Below are 23,399 nucleotides of genomic sequence, written 5' to 3'. Positions count from 1 at the left end.
CTGCTTATTCCGCGCTGCACCGCGAGATGAATCACATCTCTGTCCTGATGTGTTCAGCTGCTGTTCTGGCCCCATGGCTCTCCCTATTCCACTCAGGAAGAAGCCCAACTGTCCAACCGGCTACGTCCTGAGCTCGCGGCACCTTCATCCCTCCTCTTCTCCCTCACCTCCCGCCTGTCACGTCCCTCCCTGCCTCCCAACGCAATCTTCATCTTGCATCGTCTTGTCCTCCTCCCCGCCGCTGTTCCTCTCCGCCGCTCTCCCCTCGCTCATGTCTCGATGAAAGACTACCCTCTGTGTCTCTCCTTGTGTGTCCTTTAAGTCAGCCCGAGCAGGAAGACGCGTTGTGCCTTTTAATCAGAAGCCACAGACAACAAAAAAATGCACCATAAACCAAATGAAAACATCAGCTTTTTAGTAGTTAGGTCTAAACACAAGCAAAATAGACTTCACGAAGGTACCTCAGTCTGAAAAGGCTACTTGATTAGCTTGTCTCAGGGGCTCTGTGCTACTCCCCCGCTGGAAATAACAACATAGACCAGCAAAAACACAACATAGACTTGCTGGTGTCGCCAGCAAGACCAGCATATGTTGTGTTTTGGTGCTGGTTTTGGTTAGCTGAGTAGCTGGGGTTGGTTAGCTGGTTAGCTGCTGCTCACTCGCTCTTTGGCTCAAGCGCTGTGTGCTTTGTGCTACTTGATTAGCAACTGAACGCTAACTGCTGCCAGTGCTCACTCGTTCTTCGGCTCAGGCGCTGTGTGCTTTGCGCTACTCAGCTAGAAACTGAATGCTAACTGCTGCCAGTGCTCACTTGCTCTTTGGCTCAGGCTCTGTGTGCTTTTTGCTACTCGATTAGCAACTGAACGCTAACTGATGCCAGTGTTCACTCGTTCTTCGGCTCAGGCGCTGTGTGCTTTGTGCTACTCGGCTAGCAACTGAACGCTAACTGCTGCCAGTGCTCACTTGTTCTTCGGCTCAGGCGCTGTGTGCTTTGTGCTACTCGGCTAGCAACTGAACGCTAACTGCTGCCGGTGCTCACTTGTTCTTCGGCTCAGGCGCTGTGTGCTTTGTGCTACTCGATTAGCAACTGAATGCTAACAGCTGCCGGTGCTCACTCACTCTATGGCCCAGGAGCCGTGTGCTTTGTGCTAATTAGCTGGCTGCTGAACAGTAAGCTCAGTGGCTGTGTACCGTGAGCACAGCACATCTTTATCTTGGCTAACCTGACATTATCATGATTAAGGTGACCAACGAACATGGCTATTGTTAGCACTCGCCGCTGTCAAGCTAGCACGTTAGTCTCCAGAATCTGCACTTTCTCTGCCAATCTGTTGCAATTAGCTCACTAATCGCTTTAGCAATATATCCGCCTTGCCTTGTGAAAGACTGGCACAATGATAGCAAAGGGCAGAGTGTGTGCAGGCAGGCTGGTTTATTAGAGGCCTGCAACTACCAACAATGCTGAATTTTTTGTCAGAGCAATTGATTTTAGGAGATTTTCCGATCATATGCCACCAACCCTATAGCTTTAAATGCAGCCGCAGTGGATTTCCTTACAATACACGCAAAACACATCACAAAATTATGTTGTAACTTTGTCTTTGCCTCGCTGTCGTCTTATCAGTCGGAGCACAGTGCGCGTGGTCGTGTGCTGGAGCAAACTTAGTTCATCTCTTTGAAATCTTCTTACTGTAACAAGCTTACACGTTTGTTGTGGTTCCCATTCAGTGCTTCAAAAGGCTTGTCAACAGTGGACCATCTGACTGTGTCGGGTACATTCGTCTCAACTGGATCAGGGGTTCTCTTTAACTCTCTTAAAAGCAGTCATGTTTGTCAATAGCCTGCAGTGTTAAGTTGCGTCATGTAGCAGTGAGCTCGCTCGAAGCAGGGCATTTTGCGATTAAATTTGATTTTAAGTAAACTTCCAACTTAAAATTAATCAGTGCTCCGTCAGAACTCTAAGGCATGAACAAACTAAGCTGCCCAGCCAGTAGTTCCCATCATCGTTATAGTGTCATATCTACAACACATTCCTCTCTCCACTCTTTGTCTTCTGGTCTCCCTCGTCCTATCCCCTTCTTTGCTCTTCTTTGTAGCGAACACCCTCCCCCTCTAAAGCTATTCAAGTGGCACACTGCAGGATTATCCCTCAGCCTCTGAGACATGCTGGTTTGGTCAGACTTATCGTCGTCTCTGGGTTCACTTTGACCACAGAGGTGAAAGCTGCAAAAAATTAAATCTGCAACACAACTTTGAACCTTTTTAAAGTAAAGGACGCACTTGGACTAAAAATTCATACATCTACAGGAAGTTTTAAGGAGTTGTGTTTGATATCAAATTTTTCGGAATTGTGTTTTTTTTTTTCTTTCAAAGATGGAGCCATCCGTGGTAAGTGAACATGCAGCAGAGTGTTTAGTTACTGTCAAATGTGCAAAAGTTTGAATTGTCGTGTTTTGTCAACTTAAGACAGCCGCACCGCCTCTGCTATCACAACACAGTCCTAAAAGACTTTAAAACACAAAAGGGATTGCTTTGACAGCAGCGAGTGTTCTGGTCAGTGAGTGGGCTGGTAACAGTTTCAAACTGAAAGATACGTCCAAATGGATAAATGTGTTGTGTACAGACCGGCTGTTATTTAGATATTTTTACTGACAAAATGAGGGACACAGTTTACGTGTTTCTTTGCATTCGCCTATTTCATTATTCTCTCCTATATCAAGCTTGTTTAGCTAAGACCTGAGTTAAGTAAACAGTACTCTGTCTTTACTATGGCTTTGCCACCAGTTAATACACTGGGGAATAGGAGGTGTGTTCACTGCCACTAAGGTGGATTGACCTCAATAACTAAGCTTGTGTTCCTACTGTCCATAGAAAAAGACAAACCAGTGCCAATATGGACATCAGTAGCACTTTCTTTTTTATATTCTTGTCATTATGAGAAATTTAAAGCTTCTTCAGCTCTTTTATCGTCTTTTTATCTTCAAAAACATGTACTAGAATTGTCCATGCTCCTGTCAATTTAGGGTCAATGTGCACCACTATCGTGGAATTATCTTATTAATCCAAAGGGTGAGTTTTGGTTCAGCTAAGCTTCCGGACACATTTGGTTTTGTTATGAGCGGGGATTCTGGCATTGTGCTGCAGCTTAACTGGCTTTGATGTCACTAGGTGTGTTAATCACGTATTCAAGAGCTAATTGGAGGATTCGGCTGATGGACAGAAAGATGGACCAGTGGTGTTTATTTGCTGCTGAGATTAAGACAATGCTACTTTAGGGCTGCTTAGCTGCATGGGGCCTTCTCGCGTCACATGGTCGAGTTTTTATGTCATATGGCTTTCAGGGTTTAACTCAAAACTAAATAAAAACACTTTTTGATATCTTTATCTATCTAGGTATGAATTGTAGGCCTGTTGTATTCAAACCATCTGCTGTTTTTATGATCGTATCTTTACACTGATCTCATCAAGTGTGATTACCATAGCAGAACATTTTTTTTTGTGGAAATGTTTATATTCAGTAAATGCATGTAGAAACTCAAAAGTCCCTGAAAAAATAAGTGTGAGACAGTTTGCTTAAAGGTTATGTTCACCCAAAAATGTAAATGTTGTAATAATATACTCATGCCCATGCTGATGCAAAAGGCGGATGAAGTTTCGTAGTCCACAAAACATTTTTGGAGCTTCATAGCACAACAGCCTCACAGCATTCTGTCGGGCTTGTGCTCCCACTTCAGACACGATGCAAGCTAACGCCTTTAGCTCAGCAGCTACAGTGAAGATTTCGGCTTTAAAATAAGTGTATATAACAATTGTTCTTTGTACTCAGCTTCATGAATTTGACTTTCCATCGGCATGGGGGGAATCGACTGAATGACCATTTTTGGGTGAATGCGTCCTTTAATCCTTTAATTTACTTGCATCCTCAAGTGAATCTTAGTATAAGCCCGTTATTATTCTCTTTAGTAACACATGCACATATACAGTTAAGTAATAACACATTAAACACATAAAAATATACCATTTATATTTCAACTGTGGAATTGTTAATTGGTTATTCAAGATCAATACGACCAGAAAATATGGAGCCAGCAGCCAGTTAGCACATTGAATGTCTCTTCGTGTCATTAATTGATTCCAGGTGTAGGTTATTGAGTGTGCTGTGGCGGGTTGTGATGGTAGCTAACAATCCTCCTTGTTGTTGTGCGGACTGGCAGAAAGAAAGGGGTTACTGAGGGTGTGTCCCAGCTGATGTGGCGTCATAGACCCTGTGGAAGGAGCTGCAGACGGTACAACATGGCTGGAGCCGTTGGGTCTTAAATCAAGCATGTCAAACGAGTGATTGTGGTGGATAAACTGATGTTGGGATACAAAAAAGGATCATAGAAAGATTTTTGATGGAAACATTCAAATGCATTCATGTATACTCTGGCTGCACTGTTGCTGGACTCCATCAGTCAACTTTTGAATGAGCCAAACTCCAGTATCTGTCCTTCATATATCCTTTTATTTATATATATATATATATATATATATATATATATATATATATATACACACATATATATATATATATATATATATATATATATATATATATATATATATATATATATATAGAAACTGTTTCCGATAGTTTCAAACCCTGGAGATATTTTGCAGAGTAGCGTGCCCAGAAAACATTGCTTTTATTCTTTTACTCCCGTGGCCCTGGAGCCCTCTTCTCAGACAGAACAGATGAATTATAAGAAAAAAACACTTTGCTGCTGATCCCAGTGCGAGTGAAAGGCTCAAGTTGTCTCTGATTCAGACGCTGACAGTAAAATTGCGAAATCCTTAGTATTTTGTGTTGTGCTTTCTTGAAAGAGCCAGTTCTGAATGCCTCGACTGTAAAGGGACCCCCACAGGCTGCTGTGAAGGCTTGTGGCAGTCACCAAGGCCTTTGATAAAATACAGCTTGGCCAAATCAGTCAATGTTCTGTGGAAACACTGACCGAGCAAGGAATAGATTGCCCGTTCTGCAGCTGAAACCAGAACCAATAACACAGGGTGCAAAGTGTTGAGTAGACCCCTGTGAAAACAGAGTGTGTGGTAGGAGCTGATACTAAAAATACTTTCCCATCATAAGCTGACCTTGTAGTTTCAGGCATCTTATTTTTCTCACAAGGACGATTATATACTGTGTTATACCGTGCATAAGGAAAGTGAGGTCAGGCTAGTTCAGATTGAGCTTAATACGGTACGTCATTTTTTCATGAGTCATTCGAGGGATGAGGGATGTAGCAGGAATTAGTCTGCACTTGACTGTAGGAGGAAGTTGAAGGATAAAACACGGAGGCCGCCGCTAATATTCGAACGAAAATCTTCCTCGTGATGCGGCAGAGTGCAGACTCAGCTTATAATCTAAAATGGCCACGAGTCATCCTTCATCTGCGCCGACCTCTATCCAGCACGCTCAACTAACGCTTAATTTAAACCGTGCATGCCAGGAATCAATCAATTACTACACTGTGCTCTTTATAACGTTTTTCAAAACTGGCTGTCGTTTTAATTATAAGCTGTGATAAAGTATTGTACTGTTGGACCATGTGCAGAAATAGATAAGAACCACAATCTGCTGCATTTCATTGTCAAGACCCAAGAAAGCATGTCAGAGCAGGAACATTATCAGCAGAGCCTTGTTATTATGTGGCACATGCGATGTATTGTACTGTCATGGTGGTTGTTGAAGCACAATGAAGAGCTCACTGTCAAGGAAACACCATTAATCATGTGAGCGAAATGGATTAGGCTTCAAACAGAGTTCAATACCAATAAAGCGTCTCGCAGACTCCTCTGTTTTAACCGTGGTGGTAAGATATCGACCAGCCGTCAAACAAATAAATAAAAATCACCCTAAACTCTGGAGGAAATCCTGCAGGAAGTGTATTCCGCACAGCTCACAGAGTAAAAGGTGATTAAACCACATTGTTGAAGCGCTCTTTAGGTTAAAAAATAGGTGTGTTGAACTCGTCTCAGTGTAACTGTTTCACTCTGTTTTAGAGTTGCAATTACGCGAAGTTTTTTTGATTGTTTATTTGTTTTAACTTCAATCAGAAAAGAAATTTAAAGTAACAAATTAAAATAAAGTTTTTGGTTACATTCACAACGAGGTACACAAAAATATGAGTAGCCAAGAAAAAGCGAGTAGGGAATGAAACAGGAGCGACTTGATAACTAATGAGTAAATACTGAATAACTGATTAGGGAACTATATAGTAGATAATGATGACTAACAGATATTTAACTAAGCATTACCTGATGATTCCTTGACATAGTATCTCCCAGTCTTTCTAGTAATTCATCATTGTCTATTGTATGGGAGTTAATTCCTCACCCATTCCTAATTAATTGTGTTAAGTGTTACCAATCTTTTTAAATTTATATTCTTTCTTTTGCTGTGTGTGATTGGTGTGAAACAATAAAACATTAATTAAAGACTTCACGGGTATGACAAAGACAGACAGTGACACCATGCACAAGGACAAGGATGACATTCAAAACTTGCTATGTACACTACAAAATGAAAAAAAATAAACCGGACGGAAAAAACAGAAACAAAACAAAAACTGGAAAGGCACTCAATAGAGCAAAATTCCAGACTCAGGCCCCAACAGTCCTCTATAATTCAATCAAGCCAAATCCAATATCAAATAAAACATATTTAAATCCATTAGATCCATATTTAGATCCTAAATATGTCTGATTTCTGTCCATATGTGTCAAAAAAACGGGTCTATCTTGCAATATCGGAGAAAGTCAGAACAATTCCTGCATCCGTCCCTTTATCCAGATCAGCACCAAAAAAAATTATTGGGGTCTAATCTGGGCTAAAACCCGTCTTCCCTCTTCTGACAAACCAGCAAACAAATAAACAAACCAACAAACAGACAGAGGTAAACACATAACTTCCTTGACGGAGATGATAAATGTATAATGATAATGGTAATATGGTGACTGTAATGATAACAAAGGCGGCAATTACTCGTTGACGCAAAAGTCACATTCATGGCTGCTATTCAGGGTGTGTAATGTGTTTTATGTGTGTGTGTGTGTGTGTGTGTGTGTGTGTGTGTGTGTGTTGTGCGGCTATCTCTCTGATGTAATGTGTCAAAATAATGAGTATTCGCGCTATGAAAGGATTCAGGGTCAGAGCTGTGTGATGGCAGCGGTCCTCTTCTCTCTCTGGTGTCTTTTCTAGGACACGCCGATATAAGATGCCCCCTTTCATCCCAGAGGGCACGGCCACTGTATGCGTGGCGACCGGGACTATTTTTATCTCATTATTATAAACGTCTCGAACAGAAAAACGCTCATGCTGGAAGCTTTTCCTCCAGTTGCCAGGGAAAGAAACTGCTACATTGCTTCTCTTAAGTGTTGACTAGCCTTCTGATGTCTGCCCATGCGCTCCACTGCACTGCTTCTTGTCTGTACGTGTTCAATGTGATGTTACTGTCTCACCGTGTTCTCGTTCTCTTTGTTTTCTTTCTTTCAGTGCATGAGGAACCCAGCTCTGCTGCAGAGGACAGGTTTAGTCATTAGAGTACTTTGCCACATCCAGGAAAATGTCTGGCTCCTACGATGAATGTGCAGGTGCTGACGACACCATGGACAGCTTCTGGGAGGTACGGAACCGCCGTCCGTCTGCTCTGATTCAGCATGCTCCCCCCCAAAAAACCCAGAGGCTCCCTTTTCCCTTGTATTGATCAGGCTTCTGGAGCCCAGCAGAGTCCCCACTGAAACCATGAAAATGAGATTAGTGTCACTGAGTTTTTACAGGAAAATCAATGCGAGGAGTTGTCGCGACGCTGTTTGATAACCATTGAGCTTCGTGGCAGAAGGTTCTGCTGTTGTTTCATGCATTAATACCTGAAGAAAAAACACAATTAAGCACGTTTTCAATTAACAGCTTAGGAATTTGATTTGTTGCCAAGAGTTTGATGAGAAACCCGTCTATAATCATCTTTGTTTTTTACCTTTAACGCTAGGCTACGCTAACCAGCAGCTAGCTGTAGCATCGTATATGATTGTCCAACACAGGAGTGGCATCAATCTTCTCGTCCTGCTTTCAGCAAGGAAGTGAATAAGCATGTTTTCCCCCCAAAATGTGGGACTATTGCTTTAAATCAAGAGCTTCTGAAAGGTGACCTGATTAGAGAGCCTTCCACCTCATTAAGCAGAAGACCAGCTAAAAATATTTTATGTAAATGGAAAAGTTGCAGTTTCTGTATAACTAGTCAAGGTGCTAAAAATACAGATTGAGATTTCATGAAATACACACGTGTTAAGCTGTAATACTGTAATACACACATGTATCACACAACGAAGCTCTAAAAGGTGTTTTGATCGTCGTTGCGTTATTCAGGTTTTCTAATCTTTTCTTGTGAAGATGCACACATACCTTCCATCGCCTGTCAGATCAAAATAATTATGCTCATTGTGAGTCAAAAGTAAGAGCTTCGACTTAGGCTCGTTCATATTCAAAGCATTTGTAATAGCGTGTAGACAAGAAGGCAGGCCATAAAAACATTTAAACTGAAAAAATGGGAATCATGCAAGAGCGATTTTTGTGGGAGTACGTTAACTTAAACTATATAGACACTTAAACTACATGGATGAATGAGGTCAGTGTTGCCAGATGGTAAATGTGTTTTTAAGGAGACATATTTTCATTTCATGTTGACAATAATATAATTTGGGGTTGCTACTAGAATATGTTGACCTGCTTGAGTGCTCAAACAACAGACATTCCAGACACTTCAGGTGCAGTGTTTTCTGTGGGAAAATGGAGCTCCTGTAGATGTGAACTTTGGCCTTTTTAACTTTTAACGCCTCTTACATGCACAATATATACGCAAATACGGTCTCCTTCAAAATTAATGGATTGGTTTACTTGTGTGTTTAAAATATCTTGACTCGAACACAGCACACCTTAGTGTAAAATGCCCACCGTCAAGTTGTTTTGATTGAGCGTTGAGCGGCACAAGAAGAGCGACAACTGAGCTTGCATTGCTTATCACAATGTGGTCATATATTATGGAATTTTGGCATTATAGATCGTCCATACAAAAAGATACCATACCCAACTTTTCCAAATGATACGATGTAGAGCAATACAATACGATACAGTACGGTATGGTACGGTACGACACGACAGGATACGATACGATACGATACGATACGACTGTAATGTCAGTTTACATTACAGTTCATTTTGCATCTTCAGCCAGTTTACACACAAATCAGACATACAGCTACATGTATGGCCCATCTTCATAAATGCTCATCAAACAGTCTTTAACCACAAAACACAGCACATAATATCCTCAGATCCAGATCTTATTTAGCAGCACACTGATTTTGATTGGATAACAGGACAGACTGATGAGTAAAGGAATTCTTCAGCCTGTTGCATTTAAATTGAGGGACTCTGAATCACCTATTGGAGGGCAGAAGTTTAGAACATGCGAGGAGTCAAAACTAGCATGCAAGGACAATAATTATCGTACATATTTGGCAACATAGACTGAGAATGTTGCATTTTCTCTGTTGTGTTGTAAATCATACTTGTTTTTAAAGTGTGTCATCACTGGACACATCGTACACAAGTTCTGCCCATCCTCACTTGTGCTGAGATGCAGTCTCTGTGTGAATGTGTGTGCGCAAACACTAAATTAGCGTTAATGAATTCCCCCAGCACAGAGTCTTCTTTGTATCACTGCCTCTTACCCACAGAGAGACGGACAAAGAGCTCCAGTCATCGGCCGCTCTGAGGCCGCCTTTCACCACATGCACCTGCCTATAGCATCTGTACTCTAGCAACACAGCTCTGCTCGTCTCATGTTGTGCAAAATGCAGAGAGGACACTAAAATGTTCACTTCAATTGTCAGAAGAATCATCGATGAGCAAAATCAGACGACGGAATAATCCACACGCTGTCGAATTACATCGCAAACGCAGGAGCTCATGTGTGTTTTCGCATGTGAACCAGTCCACCTGCGTGTTGTTGTTGGTGTGACTTGGCATGCTGTCACACAGGCCCAAACTCACAGCGTCACACACCTGTCTCACTGCCTCCCTGCAGCGCTCTCATCTCCAACACTAACCGCACATGCATGCTCCTGTCTGGACCAATCACGGCGCAGCTCTGCAGCCAGAGAGTGCAGCACATAGGCTCTCCATGAGATGTGTGCGTGTCTGTGCGATGATGTTTACAGCATGACTGTATGTATTTACAGCTCGCACGCACGCACGCACGCACGCACACACACAGTCGGTGGTTTCTATGTATTTCTGTCTCTACGTCGTCATCCATCCCCGAAAATCTGTCTGCCTGCATTACACCACTCAAGAGGATTAAAGCCATCTCTCTCTCTCACACACACACACACACACACACACACACACACAAACACAAGCCCATGTCATTGCATAACTACACATGCACAAGCACGAGCAAAACCTCCCCCCATCACTACCCTTCTTCCTTCATCATGCACCATGAGCTCACGCCCCCTGCAGGCACCAAAGAGGCGGAGACATGCAGCCTGGCCCGTTTTTTTTATTTTTTTTAAGGTGGTCTCACTTAAGGTGGCGCCGGTCTGAAAAGGAAAATGATCATTAATAGTGTTGTGTTTGACACGAGTAGAATAGCAAAAAATGAAGCTTTATTGAGAAAAATGAATGTGTCTGGCGCTGTTTTCTGCATGGATATAGATGAGGGATATCTTATAATGACATTTTTGAATATACTGTATTTTACAGGACAGACACGTGTACATTTCCCCCCCAAAAAAAGTGCTGGATAGCTTATGTTATGTGGCAGGACGCCCGTTCACATACACAGCACACATTAAAGTTAATATTTATGTGTTTATTTATCAAGAATGTAAGAGCAGGAGCACTTCCTGGGCTTAAATTGAGTTTATTAGTGGTTGTTTTTGAATAGGGATACATGTAGAACTCCAAGGCACTCCATTTTAAACTACTGAATTGTCTTGTTTGTGTTAGACCCGAAAAACAAATGTCAAAAAGATGCATTTTGGCATCAAGCCTTCATCAACTCCCTGATGTCAACACAATGTAATGTCTCCAGGAAAGGACAGGAAACCACTATATACTGTGATAATGCAGTTCGCTCATTTTCTTGCAGCAAAATCGAACCTTTCACTACAATTAGCTTTCAACTAAATAGAACCAAAATGACAATAAACTGTGATTATGTTGTAGAACCCTTGAAAATTGTTTGTAATTGTGTTTCATTTGGCTCCCACAAACATAAAAAGCTGAACGCCACTAAAGCAGCCTGGAAAATCTATTATTTCACGTTCTTTTTAAAGAAAATAACAAATCACAGTGATGATGTTCCTTGTGCAAACTATAAAAGTGGTCTATTGTCTCTCTGTTCTCAGGTGGGGAACTACAAACGTGCTGTCAAGAGATTTGACGATGGCCATCGGCTCTGCAACGACCTCATGGGCTGCCTGCAGGAACGTGCCAAGATAGAAAAAGCTTATGGCGATCAGCTAACCGGATGGTCCAAGAGGTGGAGGCAGCTCATCGAGAAAGGTCGGCGCTTATTGTAATTGGGTCGATCGGCTAAAAAAGCTCAGCAAATGAATGTTCTGTACACAGTCTCTCAGTTTGCCTTGCACACTTCGATGTTTAGCCTCCCGTTGCTATTTGTTTCCCCAGGCCCACAGTACGGCTCCGTGGAGAGAGCCTGGCTGGCTGTGATGACCGAGGCGGAGAAGGTGAGTGAGCTGCACCAAGATGTGAAGAACAACCTGACGAACGAGGACGTGGAGAAGGTGAAGAACTGGCAGAAGGAGGCCTATCACAAGCAGATGATCGGCGGCTTCAAGGAGGCCAAGGAGGCCGAGGAAGGCTTCAAGAAGGCTCAGAAACCCTGGGCCAAGAAGCTCAAGGAGGTGAGGTCAAACCTGTTTTATTATACATTCGCTTCAGACATCTTGATAAAGTAGGCACGAATCATCCGCACGTTATAAAACACAAAACAAAGCCCTGCAATAACCCCACCTCATCAAGATAGTTCACAAATGTGGGGCAAGTTTGCTGTGAGGGTATCCGATGTTAGGTCGGTCAGGAGAATGTGTGAAAATCTGTGGATGCTTTGACTTCTGTTGGAAGTGTGTTCCCTCATTTTATGGTGATGGAAGTGAAAGATTAGCGATTGGATAATTAGTGGGAATATAATTTTTGCATCCGTGTTTTCATTTTCAGTTAAGAAACGATGATGAAGACGTGAGGATTGTTGGTGTCCGTACCGAAGAAACATTTTTGCCGTTTGAACAAGATCTGTAGGCCGGGCAGGGCATCTCTGCAGCTCTACAGTATTTAAATTTAATGCTGATCTGTCACATGTTTTGTCTTTATTCAAACAAAATTGAAGCTTCTGCGATTTGATTATGCTGGGATGTTTGAAGAACTGACCGTCTGCCAACGAGTTTGGCATGTGAATAAAAAAAGGTGGTGTTTGTTTGGTCCGTTTTGTTTCCACTGCTCCCCAGAAGGCAAAAATAAAATCTGTTACCGCAGGTTTAAACAGATCTGTCCTAATGATTTTCATCTCTAGAGGCCAAATCTGGAAATTCTCCATGACACTTTCTATGGCTGCCCCCGTGGTGGTGTAGCTGGCACATTTCCTGATTCAAAACTTTAATTAAGATCTATTTTTGTGTGATATTTCAGACAAAATCTCTACGAGGCGACAGAGTTAGTCACTAATTAGTTGTCAGATGGAGCTTTGATTTCAAGCCTAGGGAGAAACTTGTGAGAGTTCTTAGACCTAAGACCTTCTTAGACAAGTTTCTTCAGATTGAAATTTCAATTTGTTGTTGTGACGATGCTGTGCTTATGGTCTGGTTAGGTTTAGACACAAAACCTTGGTAAGAATACAATAATACAGATGTCCCTACTTCTTGTCACACATATCCGGACCACAACTTGAAATTATCCCGCGGTCTCCGTTAAAATATCCAGTGGCGTGAATGTGAAACGCATTATTCTGAATGTGCCGATTACATTTGAAATAGAGCGCCCTGTATATGTTCCTTTAATCAAATCAGATCATGAGATACTGACAATGTCTGCGTTTGGACGTACAGATGGAGGCAGCTAGGAAAACGTACCACATGGCCTGCAAGGAGGAGAAGCTGGCTGCAGCCCGAGAGGCCAACGGCAAGACTGAGGCGTCTGTCACGCCAGACCAGCAGAAGAAGCTCCATGAGAAAGTGGACAAATGCAAACAGGATGTGCAGAAGGTGGGAAGGAGGAGGAGATGAAAGTCTTTTTCTTTTGGACAGTAAAAGCGGGTTTGACCAACCAAATTCATTTAGTTACAAGAACAGATATGTAGTCATATTAGACTGTCAGAGCTTTACAAAATATCCTAAAACCCTTTAAAGATGAGTTATGGTGCAAGCTTAAAGCTAATTGTAGTTGTCTGTGGGAATACATTTGGGATCAGTTAAGTAACAGATTTACACGTAACAAACAAGAACAAGCCAGCTATTACAATAGAGATAATAATTAAACCAAGCTGGAACTTTTGGGCCTGGGTCATCGGTGTGTTTTCCTGTCTTCTGTCTCAGGCTAAAGAAAAGTACGAGAAGTCTCTGGAGGAGCTGAACAAGTGCACCCCGCAGTACATGGAGTGCATGGAGCAGGTGTTCGATCAGTGCCAGCAACATGAAGTCAAGAGGCTGACCTTCCTTAAGGAGGCCTTGCTGGACATCAAACGCCACCTTAACCTCACCGAGAACCAAAGGTGAGCCGGTCCGAGCGAGCTGGTTTTATTTACATTTCACGGAGCTGGCGGTTTAGGAAACGCCAACCGTGTTTTCACTGATATGTGATGAAGTGAGAGGTGAAAAAGCGTATTTATTTCTATGCAAGGTCCCATTTTGGTCCGCTGACTACTCCACTGTTTGACCACCGTCTCTATGTGTTTCTTAGCAGCTGTAAGAAAATGTAATTTCAGTGAATAAAAAGCATAATGTCTGTATAAATCTTCCAGTGTTACAGTGTGTACCCGGGCTAAAGAGTTTCTTGAGCATGACTGCAAACCGTACCTTTTTAATTTTTAATGAGAAATAATCAAATTTCAAACAAATCTTGCCACGCATTAGTTTGTTTGGTTCGTGTCACATTCGGTACAGTTCACTTTCAAATTGATTAAAGCTCAACACGCTTCTCCAGCAGGCATGCATTTCTCATTAGCGTCGAGACTCACGGTGCTAATTAATTGACGATTCAATCGATGGCGCTCCTGCCAGAGTGGATTTTTGTTCGGAGCGAACGCTTGTTATTTAACGGGCCGTTTTTGGGAGGGTTTTTTAAACCCGCACGTGACGACAAGAGAGACAACGCCCTCTTCCTCCTCAACCTTCAAATAATTCTAAAATAGATAAAAGCAGAGAAAAAAGGCCTGTGTCTTTTTTTTTTATCTTTAGCTATTTATGTTACAATAGTGAGCTTCTCTGCAAACTGATTCCACTGACGAGAAGACGAATTCAGCGTATTATTATTAGACGCTGCCTGTGAATGAATGAATATTTTGTACAACTGGAGTGAGTCATATAAATTCCCGCTGAAAAGAAGAAAAAAAAAGCTCAAATCAAAACATTCAGAAACGGCCTTGTTTGTTCGGCTCGACGAGCCGGGGTCATTATCGTGCAAACCGAGAAAGAAAATGTAACTACAGCGAGTGCTCGCTCTCTGGATTCACAGCGATTGCGATTACAGCCGTTCCTCTGCTTGATTACATCGATCTGTTTTTCACCTCTCCTCTTTAAAAGGCCCGTTCAGCGTGTTCCTGGGACGCAGCGCGGGCTCGACTGTGCTTAAACATTCCTTCGGGATCACAGACTATAGCTGCAAAGAGGCATTTTGCTGCACAGGAGCATCTAGCATCCGCCTTCACAAAGCATCTCGTCTTCCAGCTTACCTGAGACTGGGCGTAGAACAAATCATCTTGCTGCATCGATGCATGAAACCCGGTCTGCACCCTTTATAATCTATGACACATTGCGGAGATTTGGGGAAACTTCAGCAACATAAACGATGATATCCCCTCGAAGGATTATTAGGATTATTTGGGCCGAATACCTCAGCTGTCGAGGGCTTCGGCGTCAGCAGAGAAACTCGGGGAGACACTCCAGTCTTGCCATGACCCAGTGTTGGATCTCTCTCAGCCCAGATTTGGAAGTACATTGTGGGTCCTGTTTGCCAAGTTGGCAGCACCCCCAGGTCTCTTCTGGCGCTTTCATTGTCACTATTTGTTCCCTTTTTCTTCCCCTCCTCCTCAGCTATGCCACGATATACAGAGAACTGGAGCGCACGATCCTGGGCGCAAACACACAAGAGGACTTGAAGTGGTTCAGCAACAACCACGGCCCCGGGATGCATATGAACTGGCCTGCCTTTGAGGTACAGCATCAAACCTCTCATCTTTGTTAAATACTTTTGTCACTGTGTCCTTTAATGTTGGTTTTTTTCACTCCAATCTGCAGGAATACAACCCAGACCAGGCCAGTGCCCCTCCAAAGAAGAAGAAACCAGACGGAGCCCCACCCACTCCGAGCACCGACCATGTGGCTCCACCTGGTGATCGTAGCAGGTTAGCTCAAGGAGTCTGTTGTCGACAGTCATTCCAACCACTCTGTTTCACTTGTGTTTCGGTCAACAAATCTCACTAAAGGACTAAATCCAACAATGTGTTAGCTCACACTTCCAGTTGCACCAAGGATATACACACAGTGCATCTTTATGAACGTGCCATGAATGCATGCTTTTACTTTTATAAAGGAGAAATTATTTCCTAAAACAGATGGGCGCTGTAGTTTTTTAGCAATGCTCCTTGAAATGGAGTAAAACGTCCATTGTTTAGGGGACTATTTTCAGCTGTGGATTTACAGCAGCAGGTTGTGTGTGTGTGTGTGTGTGTGTGTGTGGGATCAGCTCCCTCTTTCTTCATGACGAAACTTCTGGTGCAACAGTGAGGCTTAATAATGTGTTTTTGATCGTTTTAGATCCAGTGATTGAATGTAACTGAGCACATTTACTTAAATGAGTAGATGCCACTTTATAGTTCACCTCGTTTAACATAAATCTGACAGCTTTCCTGCCTACCAGTAAATAAAACCAATACAACTGCACATAAAACAGCTGAAGTTACATGAAAAAAATCTGTTTTGTTATGAACTAAACTATCCAATAGTCTACAGAAGCACAACTGAACCCTTTAATTTACTTTTATTTTGATAACTGTTAATACTCAGACACTTAAAGCAGAATTAGACAACTTTAAAATGTTCCCTACTCCGAGCGTCTCCCTGTGATGTCACTGTCGGCGCTGCTGTTTGCAAACACAGAGTCTATTTTTTATGCCTGCTTAATTAGAGGATGTGAATACTTCCTCCTCCACCTTTTAGATCTATGGCAGACTTGCTTGTTAGTTCAGTAGGATCAACTTGTAACACCGATTCTGACCTTTTCATGCCATTTGCTGACAATTTTGGGGGTCCTTTAACGCCACATCTCTCCCCTTCCAGTGTGAGCAGCTATGATAAAAACCAAGCCTACTCGACCGAGTGGTCCGACGACGAGCAGCCCACTGCGTTCTCCGGAAACGAAAACGGTGGCAACGGGAATTCGTTCGAAGACGACTCCAGCACCGGGAAAGGGGTCCGCGTCCGCGCTCTCTATGATTACGACGGCCAGGAACAGGACGAGCTCACCTTCAAAGCAGGTAATTACCAGCGACCAGATGACACAGGACAGGGGGATTTTTGTCTGCTGTCATATAATGTGTATATAAAAGGGCCATCACACATCACACAGGTGTTTAAAGAGCGCCAGCCCAGTCCTGATTTCTACACTAAAGCTCCCCTCTTTTACGGAGGATAGCAGTGATTAGTCGGTAATGGTCACAAATTACGCGCACTTGCCACCAATTGACACAAGCTGTTTTGGAAATGGTGCGAGAGAAAAAAAAAAGTGCTTTAAAGCCTCACACACCGGGACATGACTAACATGTTTTAAAGACAAGCTTTGCACAGAGAAATAACCATTGAAGAAGCCACAGCTGTGCATCTTCATCTCTAACTCCTCCAGATCCTATTTTTAACCACATTTGGTGTTTTTAAATAACCTCAGCAACATCTGGCATCGACTAAATTGATCTTTAAATCCTTTTTATACCTCCGTAGGTTCTATAAAAAAAAAAAAACTAAATTAAAGGTGCCTTCTGGAGTTTTCTTGTAAACAACCAAAATGTGTGTTTGCAGAGAGTGTTGCTCCCTGAATTGAAGCAACTGAATTGTATTGCATCACGCGCGTGTTTGCACTCGAGGATGTGTGTCCTCCTGTGAACAAACAAATCAGGGACCCATTGATAAAAATCGCTGCATCTTCACGCTACTATTAGTCATCAGCTCCTCCACAGGGTATCTTTAATTTACCCTCACCTTTTATTGTGAGGTGAAACTGGGCTGGCACCGCCTGATCAAATCCGATTAATTGGAATCTGCATGGCTTTCGTTGAAGGTCACTTCTTCTGTATTTTCCCTGTGAATCGTGATAATTAAGTGGCTAATTTGTCGGTATAATCCCCGCGTTCACAGGACCGGTGTTACATGGGGAGCTCTAGTAGTTTAGAATAATTAAGGGAGGGTTGCCTGTGATCTTAATCCGATGCAAATCTGCCATGTAAATTCAAATGACCTGCCGTATTTTGCCAAGCAGACGTCACATGATCATTTTAGTCCTGTGCTAATCATCATCTCGGTGATTTTGGGGTTGCATCCTTTTCAGACACCTGTTTTCTGTTGTCGGACAACTGAATTATTATCTCAATGATGACTTGAGATCGCAGCTCAAAATATGTTGAGCGGCGGTCAGCATCTGTCGCTGTGAGCTCGGGTCATACTGACTCTTACAAAGAGCCGAGTGACAGAGAAGGCGAGCTGCAACGAAAGGCTGTAGCCACAAAGCGTCTGCTGCTGGATCTAAATGAGCTGCTGATGTGTTTATCGTGCTTGTAACACTTGCAAACTATGATCTTAATGTGGCTGCTGAAGAACAGGTGGTCCGCATCTGAAACGCTGATGATACGCACGGCCTTGATGATGATGACACAGTTTACTGATGATGTCAGTAAATTGTGTTAGAATACAGCCTTTGCTTAATCCCGACATGAATCCTCCACATGAAATACTGACGATGGTGGTCAATTCTGCATTAAAGAGCCATCGAACATCCCCTGGAAATCAGATTTTTTTGCGTCTTAAACGTAAACTTAAACGTCTTACCTTTAAGTTTTGATGCACAGGTGTTCCTCAAGTTACATCTGAATTGTTCTGTGGACGAAACACACTTGCTTTTGAGCCAAAGGGGTTGGATGAGAAGATTAACACAACTCCCTTGCTGCTAAATATGAGGCTGCAGCCAGTTTAGCTTAGCACAAAGATTGGCAACAAAGGGGACGCAGCTAGCCTGAATCCTTTTTAAGGTAACAAAATCTGCCTCGGTAATTAGGCTAATCTGGTATATCTTGTCTGTGAGCTTTAGAGGTGCTGCTACGTGGATGTATTTTTCCCTTGTGAAAGGAGCCAGGATATCTGTTTCCAGTCTTTAAGCTAAGTTAAGCTAATCGGCTGGCTGGCAAGATTTCCTCCAGAAATGTCAAACGGTTCCTTGACTGGATGACGCAGTCCATGAAATATGATAAATCCCCCCAAAAATGGTACCAGGGAGACTTTGACTCATGGTCATTACAATAAAAAATATATATCAAAAAAGCACAACAAAAAAGTCAGGATGAGCCGAAATGTGGGGCGTGTGATTGACAGGAGTCGTGTCTCCCTCACAGGTGACGAACTGACCAAGACCGAGGACGAAGACGAGCAGGGCTGGTGTAGAGGTCGCATGGACAACGGCCGAGAGGGACTGTACCCGGCCAATTACGTCGAGCCGATCTAGCCACGTTACTGAACAAGGACACGCCATTGGAGGCAGCTTGAACTGTCCCGTCCGATCGCACCGCACATAGCCAGAGACTTAAGAGCAACACATCCCTTGCCCAACAGATGCGCCAAGCAGTCTTGCCTAAATAAAAACTTAGTAACCTAAAAGACAATATATCAGTATACTATATTTTATCCAGCATTTGGGGTGGGTGGACTTACACATTTAAGAGCAGGAGCAGCAGTTATTCCAGTATATACACACTCAACTATAACATCACAACAGTGCAGGAACACATTGCTTCTCTGTGTAGCTGTATCTAACGTACAATGCAGCTTATTTAAACTTGCAGTGTACTGCAGTCTGTTCTCTTGTGAAAAATGGGAAGATAATATAATCAGTTATGCCCATTCGACAAAGACGAGCTTCTCTAACCTGCATTGTGTATATACGGTGTGATGCCATTTTTGTGTAGCATTCCTTATGCTGTGTGTGGTCAGTCGTCATTCTTACATCGGGAATGCTGTGTAGTGTTTAAAAGTACCACAGACAGTATCCTCTATTTTCTTTTTGTTTTTTTCTTTTTTTTTTCAGTTTTTTTCAGTTTTTCTTTGTGATTTTTGGTCCAACCTCTTTCCTGTGTGTGCAGTGCTATGTGTTTTTAACTGTTTCTGAACTTGCATAGCAGCATGCGCTATGCAAAACGACTTGCATTCCCTGAATCCTGCGGCCTCCTTCGGGCTACAAACTTGATGCAACACTTTCAACCTACAAATGCAGAGTTCACTTCCTGAGCATCACACGCTTGTGTTTTCATGAAAGGAAGCTTGTTCATGAACTTATCTTATGTTCTGGTTTTGGTTTTGTTTTGAGCATAAGTTTTTCTTTCTCTTCAGCATCACACGTCCTTTGACAGTATCATCTCCATTGCGATCCATGGGAAGGAGACACAGTTTTCTGCAGAAGCTTTCATTCTTGGTTCAGTATTCAGGTCTCATTTTAATCCACTACTGCTAACAAGAAACAAGAGAGCGTTCCCTCAGAGCAAAGTCGGATCAAGTCATCTGCAGGATAGGAGGAGGGTTTTGAACAAAATGCCCCATGCCGGGCACTTTTTCTTCCAGAGTGAGGGGCCAATGGAGGCATGGCAATGCGTTACTGTGAAGATCGAAGCCTCTCCAACAGGACATGAATGTACTAGTGTTTGGGCTTGACAAGGGCATGTTGTCTAAACATGGCTCTCCACCGTCATTCGAAGCCCTACCTAGCAAAAAGCACTAGTTATGTGGCCCGTTTCCCTGCTGAGCCAAAGAATGACCCAATACCATCAACTATATGTTTTCTCTCCATGCAATAACTTCACATATCACATGTGAAACAGCTTCGGTGAAGATCAACTTGTAGCTGCCTCCCAGTCCACCCAATCTTCATTTGTCTGCAAAAACACTCACTATGACACAGGGAATATTACATTTGTAACCAGTGCTGCACTACATGTAAGACGGCTCTTACACAGTGCATTACATTTTAAATCTTTTAACTTGCTCCATAGAGAAAAAAAAACAGTTAATTTAGAGCAGGAGGCGCATTTATCAGATGTTGTCTCGCTAACGAGTTGCATTTAAAAAAAGAGAAAAAAAAAGAAAAAAAATCTCTGATTAGACGGGAGAGATGCTTTTTTATAAACGTAGTCGTCCTGAGGTTTTTAAATTTCACAGGACCAACAGCAGTCAGATGTGTTTAGCTCTGTGTCTGGAAAAACAGGATTTGACAGGTTTGGGTCTCACACATGAGGAGAAACACATCACCAGCTCACAAGTTGTGTCTTAGAGTAAGCTGTCCAGCATAGCAAAAAGGACTCCTTTTCATTATACTGTCCCACATTCTTGACGCATATATATACATATAAATATATATATATATGCACCCACAGACATACACGCACACACACGCTGCGCGCAAACACACACGCATTTAACACACGAGATATATATATATATATATATACACACACACTACACGCAAGTTCAAACACACAATCCACATTGCCAGGTTAATATTTGGGGGGGAAAACATGTTCATCATCCAGTGTGTATGAGTTGTGTAAATGTAAACAGAAAAAGAAAATGTTAAAAAAAAAAAAAAAAAAAAAAATGCAAGTGATTGACTATTAAGACAAAATGTAGTGTTATACATGTAAATGTGTTTCATTAAAAATAACAGCAATGGAAAAACATATTAAGTAATAGGTACCATATCGTATGAATTTCATTGCAATGGAATTGTCAGTGTATCATAAAAAGCGTGACGTTATCCCACGCTGTCAGATTTGTATATGATGATGTAATTTAAAGATTATATTCTATTGTAACTGTACAACTGTGTTGAGTTGAAAATGAGACCTAACCACGTTGAGGCAGTAAAAAGGTGTACATGTAAATGCTTTTTTATGTTGATGATCTCTTCCTTATGCACACAGGGGGACAGCAGCTCACGTTGTGGAAACCCTATATTAGCGGTATAGAAGATGTATGTTCATAGTTAGTGATGTACTTTTATCTCCTAACTGGTGTAGTGCCTGTTCATCTTGATGTAACAAGAAGTTCATTTAAATATGCATAAAGATGATTATGATCACAGATAATAATGATAGTGATGAAAAAAAAAAGACCCGACTCAAATTTGTTGTGATGGTGTCAATATTGCGATATTGGTTTGAAAGGGAAAACAAGTTTGTTGAAAAAAAAAAAAAAAGTTAGTGTCCGTGTGTTTTTTGTACGGCCTGCACAAGTGAGTCTGAGTCATTGGTTCTACTTTTAGAGAAGCAGTTTGTAAGATATAGCCAGAAATGCTGAACTGCTGATGTTAGCATGCTAACCAGCTAGCCCCGACCCATCCTGTCTCATAGAGGGGATAGTTCGATAGCCTTCCTAGCTTCATGAATTAATAGTCTCATAAATTGTCAACAAATGAAAAACACTTAACAGTTTTTCTCTATCTTATCCAAATCCAAGCCCCCCTAACTACAACAAGCTTTATTGCTTCCTGACTCATCATAAAATACACTTCTTACAAACTAGACATACATTTGTGGCGATGGTGTCAATATTGCGATATTGGTTTGAAAGGGGAAACAAAAAAAAGTTAGTGCTCGTAAGAAGACCGAAATGTAATTGTCAAACTTTCAAATAGATTTAATTAAGTTAGCAACAGGTTGTGAACAGTGCTGTTGAATTGTCTGCTGAAGTTAGCATGCTAACCAGCTAGCCCTGACCCCTCCTGTCTCGAAATACCACTTTTATTTGTGCCGACAAGAGGGGAAGGTCCAATACCCTTCTTAGCACTATATATGAATAATCTCACAAATTGTAAACAAATGAAATACTCTTTCTTATGTTTTCCTTACTAAACAGAAAAATACAATCATGCACCATCTGAATTACATTTTTCAAACTGAAACAAGCTGCCTTTTGACTCACCGTAAAACCCAACGCAGTCCGGTTTGTCTTGATATAATCACCTCTGGGTTGGTCGAAACAAATCCCAAATTCAAAGAGTAAAATGGGAAAATATTCCAGCTCTACACACTGTTTTCTCCCTTCTGCCGATGTCCTCTCCCATCCCCACCTGCCGTTTCTCGACATTGCTGAATTCACTGTCTCAGTAAGAGCTAAGTCAGAGGATGTGACTCCCTCTAAGATCCTTCCCAGCCAAGGCAACCTCTGGGGCGGCTAGCTCAACGGCTAACTGGGCCATGAGCTAATTAGCTAACTGTAGCTCACTGCAGCCAAGGATAGCTAGCAAAGAGCAGCAGTTGCCATTTACCTTTGAATTCTACAAATTACACCGTAAAAGGAGACAACTCTTGGTTATTTCTTGCTTTATTGTAGAGCTTGAACACAAACCAAAGACAGAAATGTAAAAAGGATGAACCATCATGGCTGGTTGAATAAAACATTCGCTTACTTTGGCATTGCTCTGCAACTTCTTAATATTTTTGACACTTAAATGGGAATAAGCAAGTATTGCTGTTAAAAAGAGAATTTAAAGGAATAGTTTAAAATCTGGGGACATAAAGATTATAAAATATCATGACACTAAATATGTAGCTTATTAGCTGAGCGCAAAAACAATGGAAAGAGCCCTGCTAGCTCTTTCCTGTCTTCATGCAAAGCTAAGCTAGTCAGCTGTTAGCTCCAGCTACGTATTTACCGTAAAAATATAAAAGTGGTGTGAATATTTTTTCTCAAACTCTATGCAAAAATATAAATAAGTATATTTCTTTATATATATATATATATATATATATATATATATATATATATATATATATATATATATATATATATATATATATATTTCTATTGTTAGGAGA

General features: G+C 41.9%; 1 protein-coding gene across 5 annotated transcripts in view; it reads left to right on the top strand.

Annotated features, from left to right (window-relative positions):
* pacsin1a (protein kinase C and casein kinase substrate in neurons 1a) overlaps positions 1–21,189 on the top strand; it is a 37,950-nt gene extending 16,761 nt beyond the window's left edge. For 4 of the 5 annotated variants that reach the window (XM_030422862.1, XM_030422864.1, XM_030422863.1 and 1 more), the window contains exons 3-11: positions 7,532–7,661; positions 11,449–11,605; positions 11,732–11,967; positions 13,165–13,320; positions 13,651–13,826; positions 15,367–15,487; positions 15,571–15,677; positions 16,612–16,808; positions 18,930–21,189. In XM_030422862.1, the coding sequence (XP_030278722.1) occupies positions 7,602–7,661; positions 11,449–11,605; positions 11,732–11,967; positions 13,165–13,320; positions 13,651–13,826; positions 15,367–15,487; positions 15,571–15,677; positions 16,612–16,808; positions 18,930–19,039 (1,320 nt within the window). In that variant the 5' untranslated portion in view covers positions 7,532–7,601 and the 3' untranslated portion in view covers positions 19,040–21,189. Of the gene's footprint in view, positions 1–2,129; positions 2,389–7,531; positions 7,662–11,448; positions 11,606–11,731; positions 11,968–13,164; positions 13,321–13,650; positions 13,827–15,366; positions 15,488–15,570; positions 15,678–16,611; positions 16,809–18,929 lie in introns of those variants that run through there. The other variant, XM_030422866.1, reaches the window with a different exon arrangement.
* Positions 21,190–23,399: the final 2,210 nt, after the last annotated feature.

Source organism: Sparus aurata, chromosome 7, assembly GCF_900880675.1.
Source record: "Sparus aurata chromosome 7, fSpaAur1.1, whole genome shotgun sequence".
In the NCBI taxonomy this organism is placed as follows: Eukaryota; Metazoa; Chordata; class Actinopteri; order Spariformes; family Sparidae; genus Sparus; species Sparus aurata.
This window is presented reverse-complemented; position numbering and strand designations above follow the sequence as displayed.